The following is a 16,704-nucleotide window of genomic DNA, read 5'->3' as shown; positions in this document are numbered from 1 at the left end:
CAATAACTGGAACATTTTGGATGACTCGTGGACTGTCCACTTGAGGTGAGACTGGAACATTCTGGATGTCTCGTGGAGTGACCGCTTGAGGTAGGACTAGAATATTCTGGTTGTCATTATCATGACATGAAAGACATCAGAATTAAATGGATGGATCCCAGTCTTTTTAACCCATTGAGGGCTGTTTCAAGAGTAGCTGCACGAAGATACGCCTCACAAAAGAGACTGGATATTTGAAGTTTCCTGACAACTCTATTTGGGTTACTAGCCAACCATTGTTCTATAGCTTTTGCGTATCTAGTTTTCAAAGGAAACTAAACGATACATTTAAAGGCTGTAGCTTGTCTGTTGAGTGTGGAGGAAGGCAAATTATAGATACTCCTTACTCTCTTGCAATGTCAATAAATTTAAGATTTCTAGTGTGGGAATAGTGGCCATCAAGGATAAGCACAACAGGATTCTCTTTTGATGGGTTCACAATGGAACTGAAGTGTTTAAACCACTTAAGAAACAATGGACCAGTTACCCAACCTGAATCTGAACATCCGCCTATCGACCCCAGAGGAGCTCCGTCAAGCAATTCTTCCTGCCACCTTTTAAGTGGAAATATTAACAAGGGTGGAATATACTGGCCTGCTGCTAACATACAGGTTATGACTGTGGTTGTGGATCCACGTTCAGCAGATGAAAGTTTATGTACTTGCTTTTTCCCCTTACAGGTTACTACTCTAGTAGCTTTGTGCTGGACTACAGATATCCCTGTTTCATATACATTAAATATTTTTGAGGGGTCAAAGTTTATTTTCTCGAGTTCAGGCTTCAGGATGGAGAAATACTTGTCAACATTTTCTTTCGTGAATCCTTTATCTCTAGCCATTGACAAGTTCTGTGGTCGTCTGAGAGAAAGCTCTAGATGGCGTTTGAAAAACAGTCTAACCCACTTTTTGCCAGCAGCCTTTGATTCATTCGAGAAAGGATGAGGTACTTGGTTTAAAATGGCTACCTGGTAAGCCAATCGCCTCAGGTCAGAAATATTCTGTCCATAATAATGCTGCTCCATATCCAGACAGTGTTCGACAAGACTTTTCTCGAGGTCAGCTGTAAAAACTGGCTTCCTTTCAAATTTTGATTTCACACTTTCCTCTGGTGTGCGGTCAGATTTGACATAATCTTTTAAAGTACCTAACCGTCGGAACACCAAAGGTATTAGCTGCTATTTTATAACCCAGTTCTTTACCTCTCACAGCAGTGATAGCTCTTACCATGATATTAGGATTCCACGCTTTGCGTTATGGCATCTAAAATTTAGACCTTGTATTGATTTATCAATTTACGCAATTCTTAAAATTTTCATCTTTTTCACAGAACTCTAAGAACAGAACTCTTTTCAAGAATTTCAAATTCTTCACATCCAAAACAACGGCCTTAAGCTATCTGCCTAAACAGCTGTAATGATAAAATATTATACTAAATTTTGTGAAAGTTCTGAAAACAAAGTTTGCAGTATTTTATTGTTATATAAAATGAATTTCTATCAAGTAACGGTCGAATCCATAATTTATTATGAAATATTCCTTACGTTTCAAACTACAAGTTTTGTTAGATGTTTTCATTTTTCTATCAATATATTATTGTAAAAATTTTAACGTTTATCAATAATTATTGTGAATAGTCCATGATTTATTTGTCAAAAATGACAGTTTACCATTATTAAACGTTGCTTAATTCTTAATCCGCGATTACTGACCATGTTAGAAAAAATCTAACAAATTTTTAGTTTTCTTCATAACTTTTTTTCAAAAAATCGGCAACAGTGGTGTCATTAAAACATTATAATAACCATAATTTATATGTAAGATAGGGGTTTCTACATCTGTTCAACTACTTTTAATATTTTGACACTGATGATGGTCCAACTGGACCAAAAACGTTTTGAACATTTGTAATTCTTTAGGATAAATTTTAAAATTATTTTTTAATAAAAAATATACCATTATACACAATAAGTTCTTACTTCTATATAAGTTTTGTTCTAATAAAAGATTAAATTGAATTTCTTTATAGACATCTGCTTTTTTATTAATATTTTTATCAAATAGTAAGACCATATTTCCATTCTTCTTCTTCTTCCTCCTCTTTATAAGCAATTCTGCTTACCTCTATGGAAGGTTGTCACTCCATATTTTGCTCGGTCGTTAGATACTTCTTTTGCCGATTGATGATATCTCTTGCTATTTTGACGACAAGGGTCTCCTCCATTCTGCTTATATGGTTATTCCATTCTTCTTTTCTATTTTGTGTTCATTCATCTATATACTGTACGTTACATTTTCTTCTAATGTCTTCACTTCTCTTTCGATCTCTCAGCGTATTTCCTGTAATTCTTCTCAGTACTCTCATCTCTGTCGTATCCAGCAGCCTTTACGTTGTGGCTGTGTCGGGTCTTATTTCTGAGGCATACGTTATTATTGGTCTTACACTGGCTTTATAAATTCTTAATTTTATCTCTGTGTTAATGTGTTTGTTTCGTTAAATAGTGTTATTAATTCATACTGCTAGTCTATTTGCTTTTTGTACTTGATCTCTCACTTCTTCGTATAGGTCTCACAGCTAGACAGTGAAATTCCCAGGCATTTTATTTCCATTACTTGTTTAATACTAATGCCATTACTTTCTATTTTACATGTGATTTGTTCTTTGCTGACTACTATTGTTTTTGTTTTCTGAGATGAGATTGTCATATTAAATTTTTTTGCTCCTATGTTAAAACTGTGGAGCAGTCTTTGCAGACTATCTTCATCTTGAGCTATCAATATTGCGTCGTCTGCGTAATAAAGTATTTTGATTTCTTTGTTTCCCACTCTGTATCTTCTTCCTTTGTTAATGGTTTTTATGATTTCGTCCATGAGCAAATTAAAGAGCATGGTACTCAATGAATTCCCTTGTCTTATTCCGCTGCCTATTTCTATAGGTTCTGTACGTTTTTCATCTATTCTGACTTCCATTTTGTTGTTTTGGTAGATGTTTTAGGAAAAGTTTTCTATTATACAGAAGATGGATTACATCTTGGAGTCTTACTCTGTCAAATGCTTTCTTTAGGTCAATCAGACACAGAAATGCTGGTCTATTAAACTCTAGTAATTTCTCAGTAATTTGCTTCATAACGAATATTGCATCTGTACACGATCTTCCACTACAAAAACTCTGTTGTTCATCTGCTAAACTTATCCTCTGATTTATTAACACTTGTAAAATTTTAGTTGTAAGTTTTTTAACAAGTTTGTTCTGTCACTGCAGCTCCACAATATTTCAGTAACTCGTTTGGTATCCCGTCTTTACCTACTGCTTTTTCTGTTCTTTGAGTTTTCAAGTATTTTCCGAACTTCCTGTACATTTATATTAAGTACTTCATTTGTGGTAATTTCTGGTGATTCCAGTTCTAGCGTCGTGTATTCTTCCTCTGCATATAGCTTTTTAAGCAATTAATCTACGTATCCCTTTTTATGTGTTTTGGTTCTATTAGCTCCTTTACCTCCATTCTTTGACCTCTTATGAAGCCGCCATATTTCCTTTTGCAGACCGTAAAAATCGTGTTCCATTTCTTTCGAAAAGCGTTCCCAGTGATCATTTTTTATTTTTGTTACAAGTGCTTGTGTTTAGTTTTTAATTGTCTTATTATGGTATGCCTCTTGTATTTTGGTTGACATGTATTTCAAGTTTCTTCGCCTTGGGAACGATTTAATTTTATTTATATTTCTTTCACCAAGAAATTCCTTGGCCAAGGATAATATATTAGACTATATTTGCCTTTTAGTATAGAAATGACAATTTATTATTATATATTCGGTTTTTTATAACGTCTTACGACGTTGTCCGACTCCCAAACGCCACTGTATTCTGTCTTGAGTTAGGTCTTCGTCCAGATTTCGAGCGCTAATCGCTTTCCTAACTCGCAGGTTCCAGCTCTGTGGTGGTCCTCCTCGTTTCCTCTTCTCTGGGGGTTGCCACATCATCGTTTTTTTAGGCAATCTTTCGTCCCCCATTCGGCTCACATGCCCATATCATATGAGCTGTTTTCTCTCAATATCCTCAACTATAGTGCCCTCTATACCCATTTGTTGTTTTATCACTTCATTCCATATTCTGTCGGCTCTTGATATTCTCATCGATCTTCTGATGGCAGTTATTTCCGTGGCTTCGACCTTTTTCTTATATTTTTCGGTTATTCTCTATGTCTCAGCTCCATAAAGTAGGCTAGTTTTAACCATTGTCTCATAGATGTTCCATTTTCTTTTCTTTACTCCATAGAATTCCGTTCAAACATGCTATAGCTCTTCGTGCTTGTACAATTCGATGTTCTATTTCTCGTTCGTCTTTTCCACTACGGTCGAAGATGACGCCCAGGTATTTATATTCGTTGCATGGATTTATTTTTTGATTGTCATCGATATCGAGTTGTTCTGCTTCAGCTCCAATTGAGAGGTATTTTGTCTTTTTTAAATTGATATTTAATCCCCATTTTTGGTATTCTTCAATTAGTTTTCTAAGCATGTATTCCATGTCATCTTTGTCATTTGAGATTACCACCTGATCATCTGCAAACTGTAAAGTATATATGTAATCCTGATCGTTCAATTGTATACCCATTCCTTTGACTTTCCTTTTCCATTGTTTCAGAGCTACAGAGATATAAATCTTAAATAGAGTCGGAGAGATACAACATCCTTGTCTGAGACCCTTAGTAACTGCAAATTTTTCAGCTAAGAGGTTTCCGAATTTCAGTTGGGACTCCCAAACTCCCGAAATGACAATTTAACTAAATGAAAAGCGACTTTAATTAACCAAACATTTACTTTTTTTAAATGTCTTAACAGAAGAAACTGTATTATCGGCGAAAAAAATTTTTCGATAAACTATCAAGCTAATATCTTGTCTATTATAATGAAATATTATCCAAAATCTATTTAAGTCCTATTGTTATCCCCTTTTACGTTATTATTCTCGTGATTTTAATCCCTCATATTACAGAGCTAAACGAAATGACTTACAACCGTTTAATCGTTCAGGAGGACCCGGTGAGCTTATAGAAAATATGGCTTGTATCCAAAAGACAGGATCGTTAAACAAACTATTAATTTCCCCAGGACGTTAGATGCATTATGCAACTATTGACTGTGGAACTATAGCTACGGTAGGGAGTTTAGCCGAAGAGATTAATGTTTGGTTATTAGAGATGATATCAGCCAGTTTGATAGAGGATAAGGTTTAGTGAAGTGTATGATGAATAACAAGTGATCCTTTTGAGTTGATAGATTATATTGTTTCACAGGGAAGCAGCATAAAACACTATTGATTAAATGTTAATCGAAAATTTGCATCGCAGGATAAGTTGAGATAATGGATATTATTATTATTATTGTTATTATTATAGAAGCTCCAAACTCTTTTTATTTTATAATTTTTTAATAAAACAATTGTTGACAGTGGTGATACATAATAAATTTACGTACATTACCACAAAATTATAGGATCAACTCTAAGAAATACAAAGTATATGTATTATTGTGATATTTAAAGTCTTGGTGCGCCAAGCAATAATTAGCTAATTAATTTTTTGATTAATTAAAATTATTTAAATGATATGATTATGACTCTATTACAATTTTTAATTCTTTTATCTCAGGGTTAAATTCGTGCTTCAATATCTATGCTATTACATGTGAAAGGTAAGGTCCAAAGAATACCGGAATAATAAAAAACAGATATGATCTAACACTATATATTGAAATAAAAATAATGAAATAATTCACACTCAAAAGTTTTCAATAAACAAATCTCATATAATGATTCTCAAAATTTTGTTCTACGTACGTGAACAATCAAAATTAATGGTACAAACAATATTAATTGAAATCTCAAAATCCCAAACTATTCTAACTCTCCTAATCAAAATATTTATATCCTTTCTAAATTAAGTGTAAAAATTGTGTTATCAATAAAAGAAAAAACTGCAGAAAACAAAAATGTCTCTCTCTGATGATGAGTGGTCCAAATCCTTGTTCCTTGTAGACTATATTATCTCCTCTCAACCGCTCCCTATGTAATCAGCAATCTTACAACAGATTGTTGCAAGTATATCGTCCTTAATGATCTCCTTCAAAAGCACAAATCATTCAAATTATGATAGCCTTTCTCCTCTCGATAAACTGAATCTCTCGTTGGCCCGAGTGAAAAATGACTCTTGGAATATCTTCTCTTTACGATAAACTGAATCTCTCGTTGGCCTGAACAGTGACTCTTGGAATATAAGTAGAAAAATATGACTTACAATATTTTTCTGCTTCAGCTTCTGTCAGATACACTAACTCCACAAAAAACTCACTAACATTCAACACTACTGCTTGCTACTTCTCGGGAACCGCCAGAGAACGATCACTGTTCGTCTTACAGACTTGGAAAACCAACTGATTATCTTTTCTCTCTCCTAAATCTAGCTAAACTTTCATTCCTACATACCTATCCCACCTTTTTCAATCTCCGCCAATCAAAACTCGTCACAATTCCCCCATTTTTTCATTTCGATAACAAACAAATTTTTACCTATAATTATAAAATTTCCTAAAACTTATTTACAAATAATATTTTTCTATAATTCTTAAAAACTAACAAAAACCTCTTTCTACAATCTCTTCTATTGTCTCTAATCACTGCATTAATGTATTTGGAAAACCCGGTTCAATTGTCTTTGGATTTCACTTAAAATTATGCGGGTCACTCAAGTATAACAAAGAAATAATTTATGCATAGCTTACAGGTAATACAGGTAATCCAAGAATTTAATAACTTTCCTTCTTCGAAATGTTTGTTGGTTATTATCCTACTTATCTGAATTATTTTAATGTTTTTGAACTTTGAAATATTTTAATCAACCCAATATTTTTCTCGATTTTACATATCACAACAGTATGTATTTATATATTTCTTCTAAAATTTATTTTTTTATATTCTTCTTCTTCTTCTTCCTACTTTATAAATAGACAAAATGCCTGTTTAACTTCGGTTTTTAGCCTTAATTGACGTTGTCTGACCATCTTTTCCTCGGTCGTCCCAATGATCTTCTTCCATTTGGCGATTTGTCTCTTGCTATTCGTACTATTCTAGTTTTTGTCATTCTTTTGATGTGTTGATTCCATTCCACTTTTCTTCTTTTGGTCCACGCGTTTATTTCCTCTATACCACATCTCGCTCATATTTCCTCACTTCTTACTCTGTCTCTTAGAGTTTGGTTTGTTATTTTTCGTAAGACTTTCATTTCTGTTGTTTCCAGTAGTCTTTGTGTTTTCGCCGTATCTGCTCTTGTTTCCGCTGCGTACGTCATTATCGGTCTTAAGGTTGATTTATATATCCTGGTTTTCGTTTCCGTTGTGAGGTATTTGTTTCTCCAGATTGTGTTTTTGAGACATCCTGCTGCTCTGTTTGCCATGTTCACTTGTTTTTGTACTTCTTCTTCCACTTTTCCGTACCTTGACAGTTTTATTCCCAAGTATTCAATTTCCATCATTTGTTCTATTATTTTGTTATTTACGACTAGTTTACATCGTCTCGGTTCCGCTGATATAACTATCGCTTTTGTTTTCTCTGTTGAGATCTCCATGTTGTATATGAGCGCCGTATCTTCGAATTCTTTAATTAATTTTTGTAGGTCATCTTCATTTTCGGCTGTTATTATGGCATCATCGGCGTAGCATATTATCCTTATTTCCTTTTCTTCCATTCTATATCCTCTTCTTTTTTTAACTTTCTTTATGATTTCATCCATTATCAGATTAAATATTAATGGACTCAGCGAATCTCCTTGTCTAATGCCAGTTTAATATTTTTGATAGGTTGTGATAGTTTTCCTTTACATCTTACCATAGCTATGTTATCTTTATATAATATTCTCAATGGTTTTTACTAAATCCAGTGATTCCCTTTTCATATAATAAATGTATCGCGTCCCGAATTCTCACTCTATCAAACGCTCTCTTCAAATCTATCAGACACATATATGCTGGTTTGTTGTATTCCAGCGACTTTTTTTATTTGTCTTATTACAAAAACTGCATCTGTGCATGATCTTCCTGTCCGCAATCCTTGCTGTTCCTCTTGCAGAGATATTCGTTTTATTTTTGTCGCTATTATTCTTGTTGTCAATTTGAGTGTTGTATTTAATAGATTTATTGCTCGATAATTATTGGGATCTTTCTTATCTCCTTTTTTGAAGAACATCACCATGATCGCTCTCCTCCATTCATCTGGTATTCTGTTCGTGGTGATTATTTTATTAATAAGAAGTTGCAGTTGTTGTACAAGATGATCACCTCCATATTTTAAGAGTTCATTTGGTATTTGACCTTCTCCTGGTGACTTTCTGTTTTTTAATTTGTTTATTCCTTCTTTCATGTCGTTTTGGGAGATTTCGGTCTTTTCCTCAGTTATTATATTTGACGTTTCTGGTAAAGGTTATTCGTTTTGTTTTTTAAACATTTCTGTCAGGAAGGCCACCCATGTATCCTCTTGTATGTGTTCTATTTCAACTAGTTCTTTCATTTCGCTTCTTTGTTGTCTTATGAAGCGCCATATTTGTTTCTGTTGTCCATAGAAATCCATCTCTAGTCCTTTTGTGAATCTTTCTCAGTAGTCTACTTTTGTTTTTCTTACCATTTGATGAGTTTTAGTTCTTATTCTTTTATATTCTTCATATGAATCATTCGTTTTTTCTGACTTATATTTTAGGAAAGCTTTTTTTATATCTGTATATTTAATTAAAATCACTTTTTAAAGCTTAAAAATATTACTTTAATACATTTTTTTTTCACGTTTAACGAAACATTTAACGTTGCCATATCACTGAATTTAAAATCAATAAATCGAGGTATAGGAAAAAAAAGGCTTAGACTGAGAATGTGAACATTATATAAAGCAACATCAAAGATTCTGTTATAAAGACACAGTACGAATTTTTACAAAATAAAGAAGAAAGACAAAAACCTTGGATGACTTAGGAAATACTGGAAATCTTGGAACAAAGAAAAAAATAAAGAAACAAAAAATCGGTGGCCTGTAAAGTCCGTTTTACGCGCGAAGATTTTACGTGACAACGTCTTTTTCTCGGTAGAATATTTATTGATATGAATATTATTAAATTGCACAATAGGAACAAGGAATTGAATGAAAATAAGAATTGCACAAATTTTAACTATAGAAATATATTTTGTTTACTAAAACATTGTACATGTAAACTTAAACTTAACTAATTTCTATTTGAGTGATTTTGTTGAGGATAGGACGATGATAGGAGAAATATGAAATGAAAGGAAGTGTTTCTGCTGTAATGTGTCTTGAACGCCAAGAACGCTCGAGAAAGGCAGAGACACAAGCACGCACCGATTCAACGCGCCTAATTCTCTAGTGCTGCGCGCGCAGCGGACCGATCATGTTTGAGTGGGAGAGAGACGCAAGGCATTCGCCGGTCCGGCGGGCCTCTCTCTCGTTCGGTGACTCATCTTAACAGACGTGAGCGGGCGTTACACTTTTTCATGAATGACTCCGAGCCACAACCTAATTTAAGACGTTGTCACGTCAAAACCCAGATAAACAAAGAGAAAACATAAACAATAAGGAACAAAATAAAAGGAAAAATGGAATATGGAAATCTGGAAAATCACGAAGAAACACACCTAACCAGTTAATTGAAAAAAACAATAAACCTATTAATAACCTATATGAAATAATATAAGTATGAACTAAATATGTTAAAGGTCTTTTCTTGGTCACAAGAACGGAACCATCACAAATTAATAGCGAGGAAGCCAATGATTATGCTAACTCAAAATCTGGAAGATGCCCTGGACCAGATAAAGTTCTTTTCTTTCTTTTAGGGCCCTGTCCGATTCACAGGCCGACATGATTTTTGGTGTTTTGAGTTTGACAAGTGTCCTTAGCCACAGAATAAATAAAAATCAGAATGCCCACTCTCAGATGGCGTCTTTGAAGTGTGTCAGCACGCGGTCGCTATATTTTAAACGGATATACAGACGGATTGAGAAATTTGTGACAAGCTACGATACAACCATAATTTAAATTTTTAGAGATTAATAATTTAGTAAACTTTAAATAATTTAATCTATTCTTCAACTAAAAGGACGACATAAAATATTGCATATTATGTCTATGGTTGCCGTAAATCAATTCTTCTTCTTCTTACGATGCCTATCCGTTCCGGATGTTGGCGATCAACATGGCTATCCTAACTTTGCTTGCTGCTATTCTGAATAGTCCGGTTGTCGATGTATTAAACCACTTTCTCAGGTTTTGAAGCCAAGATATTCTTCTTCTCCCTGATCCTCTCTTTCCAAATACCTTGCCCTGAAGAATGAGTCGCAACAAGCCGTATCTCTGTTCATTTCTCATAACATGGCCAAGATATTCTAGTTTGCGCTCTTTGATGGTGTTAATAATCTCGCATTCCTTGCCTTTTCTACGTAGGACCTCAACATTAGTCACACGATCCACCCATGAAATTCTTAAAATACGTCTGTAACACCACATCTCTAATGCCTCGAGTTTTCTTAAAGAAGCTTCGGAAAGTGTCCAGGCCTCTACTCCGTATAATAACGTAGAAAATACATAGCATCTAATGAGAGAGATTTTGGTAGCAAGTGGTAAATCGTGACTTCTGAAAATGGACTTCATCATTATGAACGCCGATCTCGCTTTTCCTATGCGTTGTTTTATTTCACTGGAGTGATCCCATTGGCTGTTAATGTTGGTACCAAGGTATGTGTAGCTGTCCACTTTGTCAATTGGATGTTGGTTAACCAAAAGCTGTGTATTTAATATTTCGCGCTTACTGACTACTATGTACTTTGTTTTCTTCGTATTAAGATCATGTCCGTGTTCTCTACTTATATCTGATATACGCGATATTATTCTTTGCAAACCGTCCAGACTATCTGCAAAAACTACTGCGTCGTCGGCATATCTAATGTTATTTAGACGTATTCCGTTGACTAATACGCCTTTTTGTAGTTCGCCTAGCGCTTGCTCGAAGATATATTCAGAGTATATATTAAATAACACTGCGGACAGAATGCATCCTTGCCTCACTCCTCTATATATGCCTCTGTCAATTGGTCATCCACTTTAATATTGGCTGTTTGGTTGTAATATAAATTATAGATGATTCTTAAGTCCCTATCATCTAACCCCACTTCTTTCAAGATGTTTATAAGTTTATCATGCTTTATCTATCAAATGCCTTTTTGTAGTCGATAAAACAAGTACACACATCACAGTTAACATCCCTGCATCTTTGCATAAGCACTTGGATAGCGAATAGAGCCTCTTGGGTGCCTAAGGAATCGCGGAGTCCAAACTGCGTCCATGATACTTGTTCTTCGAATTTTTTATATATTCTGCCTTGTATCACTTTCAAGAACGTTTTAAGTAAGTGGCTCATTAGGCTAATTGTTCTGTAGTCTTCGTATGTCTTGGCATTTACTTTTTTTGGTATGGTCATGAAGGTCGACTTTAACCAGCTTTGGGGTATTTTTCCAGTTACGTATATGTTGTTGAATACAGTTGTTATCCATTTTATTCCCTGCTCATCCATAAGTTTTAGGAATTCTGCACAAAACTCGTCAGGCCCTACCGCTTTACCATCTTTAGTTCTTTTAATAGCTGACGTGACTTCTTCAATGGTAATCGGGGGTCCTGTTTGGCACTCAGTGTCTTCAAGGGTATTCTGCCTTTCATCTGCAAAAGTTAAATTAAACTGGATTAATTTTTCTATGCACACCAGATAAAATTTCACTGAACAGCACTGGTTACGTTCAAAACATGGCTGATTCATGGCTAAAAGCAGAGTGGGAATTTTGATTTTTATTTATTCTGTATCTCAGCTAATACGGGTACGCTGATTCTGAATATGAATTTGGTTTAAGCCCATCACGTCAAAATTTTTCACCAAATTTAAAAAACTTGAGATATTATGTACTAGCGCAAACAAATACCTTATTGATATTTTGTAAATTGCATCAAAATTATTTCTTTAAAATGCTTGATAGATCGATAGAAAATATTTTAATACATTATTCTGTTAATATTATTTGAATGGCAACACTGCCCATCACGTCAAAATTTTTCATAAAATTGAAAAAACCTTGTAAGATATTATATACGTATTTCGTAAATTGTATTAAAGTTATTTCTTTACAATACTTTGGAAGAAAATATTTTAATACATTATGTTAATTTCATTTGAATGGCAACATTGCCGATGACGTCAAGTTGTGTATTGCGTAAATAGAGTTAGTTAGCGTCACTTGTTTGTAGCAACGAGTTGTATTTTGTTTTATGAGTGTTTATCGCGCCATAATGTCATCAATAAAGTGTAAGAACAGTCCTGATATATTTGATAATAATATTATTGTCATTAAAATTTCTTTTCTGATAGAAAACACTTGACTCACCTGTCCCAAAATCAAACCTGTAATAAAAATAATGGCAAATACAAATTGATAAAATCTTGTTGCGTGCGAGTAGAAAAAAAATAGTAACTACATCCTACTAACTACTAGTCCTATTTAATGGTAACTACATCTGTATATATTATGGTGAAGTGTTTTCTCAAAGAAATCTTTTATAAAACATTTAGCAGCAAGAGCATTATCCTAAGGTAGAAACGAACTACTCCTTAATAATGTACTGTTTTTTCCAGCCAGCATCTAAGGGTGAAAACAAATTGATCTCATATATTCGTGCCCTCAGCTTTCGACTCGAATGACCTTTAAAATAACGATCATCCTGCATCCCATTTTTTTCTCTCCCGCTTTGCTACGAAAAAAAGGGCACATCCTCAGGTCGGGTCGCAAAGACTCTTTGTAACCTCTTAACCGTATCGTGAGGGGGGAATGAACTTCTGCCCTGTGATACGTTGGGTTTTTTACCTTTGAACTTGAGATCTAAAGCCAGACTAGTGAAGAGCTCATCTTGTTTAGGTCGAGAGTTATCATCTCTAATTTTTTTAGTGCTTTTTATGAATCTTTTTAACAAAAATATGAAGGTATTTTTAGTCAGAGCAGGCTTTTAAAACAAAAAAAAAACAATAAAATGTAAGATAATAATTTTACAGGAATAGAACTTGGAATTTATCCTATAACTAATGTTGTCAACGCAATAACAAAAATAGTTATTATTACAGTCAATATATATTAATTTACTTATATGGTTAAGTCGATTGAATATCGTTTTAGGCTCCAAACAAATAGTTTTTGCAATTTTTTTTACTTACTTGTTTAATTATTTTTCTATAGGATAATTTATTTATGTGACAAATCATATTGGTACACTTGCAATAAGGAGCAATAAATCCATATAGAAATCATGTCATTCTGTGTCCACCTATCCATCTGTCTCTGCGATTACTAGTGAAGAAAAAAAGACTTGAAAAGTGAAAGAGTCTTGAAACTTGGTAAAAAAGCTTCTTTTAGTGCTATGTTAAAAAATTTTATTGGGTCCTGCGATAATTTGTTGCATCAAAAGCAAATAAATTTTTTTAGCAAAATCCAACAAGCCAATAACTAAGAAAAAAGACTTTTACACATCTCTCATTATGAGAGAACTTAACAAAGAATTAAATTCACTTAAAAATGGGAAAGCCGTAGGAGTTGATGATATATGTATTGAGTAAATTAAATATTTTGGCACCACGGCAAACATCTGGATTCTAGGCCTGTTCAATAACTGCCGAAAGACTTTTCAAATATCAAAACTGTGGAGAAAATAGAAGTCATAGATATAATAAAACGTGGGAGAGATCCAGAAACGCCAAAGAGTTACCCATATCATTACCTATATGGTTTTTCTGTTACCTAGATGAGCTGTATAAAAGAATTATTATACCCGGCATAGAGAAAGTGGTCAACTCAAAAGTTATACAAAAGCAAGGTGGTTTCAGACTTGGGAGGATCTGCACTAGCCAAATTCTAGCGTTGATGGAACATATTGAGAATGGGTTTAAAGAAAAAAGATAACAGGCATGGAGTTCGTCAATCTAAGCGCTGCGTAAGTCACCGTCAATCACATAAACCTGCAGCCACTCTTAAGGACCACCAACTTGCCAAAACAGTGGAATGGCTACTACAAAATAGATCATTCCAAGTAAATCTTGAGGGGACAAATAGTCGCTGGCAAATCCAAACAAACGCCTTGGCTCAGGGTAGCGTACGTAGACTATAGTTTTTAACTTATGTACCAACGATCAATTAATGCCAACTTTTTCTGTTCTAAAAGAATAACAAATGCCGAAGTTTTTAAAAATCCAGAGGAACAAAAAGCTGGTGCCATCAACTAAATAACGTAAGCTAATGAACATTGGACATATAATGAAAAGAAATATATCTGAAACACTTTAGCTAATCGTCGAATACAAATTTTAGGAGAATAGGTCAATAGGAAGAAGACAGAATTTTTTGTTCAAGCATCACGTTTAACTATTGCCAATTGGATCGCCAAACTTCAATAAGAGGAAACAGTAGTCAATGAAGCCCCAAACCCATACTATTAAGATCAAACGCACAGATGCTATTCTTCTGAACAGCAAAATATGCATGTTTGTTATAGAAGAGATTTGAACATGCCAAGAAAATAAACGCCAGCCTAAAAGAACGTGCAGACTCGTTACCGGCTGCATGAGACCAACCCCTATTGATAAACTCTATCAAGCTTTAGGCCTCTCGGATCCTGACTATCGTACAATGGCTCACGGATTCACCAAAACATCCAAACAAACCTTTGACAACCGCTAAAACCCCTTTTTGGCCACGAACCGTATGGTAGAAGACAAGAAACGCCTTGTTAGAGGAACCACCAGCCTGTTGTATACTAACAAAAACTCTATAAAGCAGAATATGGAACATCTATAGATAGCTCAAACTTCCCACAGAAATATATACTTGACGACTTAGGGACAGGCAACCAACTAGCATTGACCATAGTCCAAAACTTGTCTCAGAAACTAAGCTTTCCGTACGCCAAATAGTAACTTCCACAAGGAAAATGAATTTCCTGTAGTTGGTTGTATACCATAAATCACAAAAATTGCATTTAAAGAATTCTTTTTAAAAGTTAAAAAAAAAAAATGTTTTTATACCAATTTGAAGTTTTTTACTTCTGTATAAGTTTTTTAACTATGGTATACAGCCAACTACTGGGATTTTCCCATTAATTTTTCTTTTTTTTCTTTATAAAAGGTATAACACTATAAAAATCCTATCGGGCTACATCGCAGAAAGTTTTCGTAATGAATATTTCATCATCAGTACTTTCTAGGTTTACAAGTTGCTATAAACAAGTCCTCATAGATACTTCGTCTAAGGGCCAGCAACCCCAGTGTTGGAATCCTACGTTGCCATGAACTAAATTCCGTCTATAACTTAAACATCACCCAAAATGTAGCTTAAAATTAATTTATCTATATTAAAAGGATTTTTACCCAGATATTTAGTGGTTTTAAACATGTTAACCTTGATAGCACTGATAATAAACTATTTATTCCAAAAAGGTTCTGTTATGTGGCCCGATAAGGTTTTTATATTATTATACCTTTTATAAAGGATTTTTTAAATAGAAATAGTAAGTATTTGTTTAGATTATTGTTTCTTTTATTTTATTGATTTATTTGCCTTATTAGTACATAGGCTGCTGTATGCTATGTTGCTGTATCAGGAAATACTTAAGATTCCGTAGTCTAAACCAATACAAATAAAAATATTGTCAGAAGAATAAAAAAGAACCTTCTTCTTCTTCTTCCTTCTTGTATGTAGACTTTAAAGCCTGTTTCTTTTTTAATATTAGCCTCCTAAATTGTTTAAATTATCGCACTATCTTTTTCTTGGTCTGCCAATACTTCTTTGTCCATTTGGTGACTTATCTGGTGTTATTCGTACTATCCTTTCCTTTGTCATTCTACAAATGTGTTGGTTCCACCCTTGTTTCCGTTTTGTCACCCATTCATTTATGTCTTCTATATTGCATGCTCTTCTTATGTTTTCGCTTCTCTTCGTTTTCAACAGATCTTTCCCTGATATTCGTCTAAGTATTTTCATCTCTGTTATTTCTAGTAGTCGTCTCGTTTTAGATGTGCCAGGTATTGTTTTCGCCGTATATGTTAATATAGATCTAATTACTGCTTTATAGATTATAGTTTTTGTGTTTTGTCTTAGGTGTTTGTTCTTTCAGATTTTCTCATTATGAGATTTTCAGATATCTAAACATTGCTTCTTGCTTTATCATTTTTTCATCAATTTCAATTTTATATCGTAGTGGGTATTTTGATGTTGTCATAAATTTGTTTTTTTTTTGCTGCTAGTATCACATTATATTACCTGGCTGTTGTATTGAAGATGTGTCTTAATCTTTGGAGCTCGATTTCTGTCTCAGCGATTAATGCGGATCAGAAATCGGATAATCAGAAAAGAAGAGCAAACCAGATAGACGTCAGTCATTTATGTAACCTGGAGGTAAAGGAGAAACTGCAAAAATGTATTAATAATAATTTCAAAATACTTCATGAAAAAGAAACATCTTAGCCAACGAACAACATAGATAAAAAATGGCAAAACATAAAAATGGCGATAACAGGTCCTGTGAAGTAAAATT

At 33.9% G+C, this 16,704-nt stretch overlaps 2 protein-coding genes across 3 annotated transcripts in view; one reads left to right on the top strand and one right to left on the bottom strand.

Moving 5' to 3' along the window:
- cmpy (crimpy) overlaps positions 1 to 16,704 on the top strand; it is a 617,633-nt gene that overhangs the window by 442,208 nt on the left and 158,721 nt on the right. The window lies entirely within an intron of this gene.
- On the bottom strand, positions 383 to 1,060 carry LOC140450503 (uncharacterized). The gene has a single exon (XM_072544156.1). It carries the CDS (start codon positions 1,058 to 1,060, stop codon positions 383 to 385), a length of 678 nt encoding a protein of 225 aa, XP_072400257.1.

This window comes from Diabrotica undecimpunctata, chromosome 9, assembly GCF_040954645.1.
Source record: "Diabrotica undecimpunctata isolate CICGRU chromosome 9, icDiaUnde3, whole genome shotgun sequence".
Classification (NCBI taxonomy): Eukaryota; Metazoa; Arthropoda; class Insecta; order Coleoptera; family Chrysomelidae; genus Diabrotica; species Diabrotica undecimpunctata.
This window is presented reverse-complemented; position numbering and strand designations above follow the sequence as displayed.

Excerpts from the sequence above, each read along its gene's own strand:
- LOC140450503 (XM_072544156.1), bottom strand. The coding sequence starts at position 1,060 with ATGGAGCAGCATTATTATGGACAGAATATTTCTGACCTGAGGCGATTG.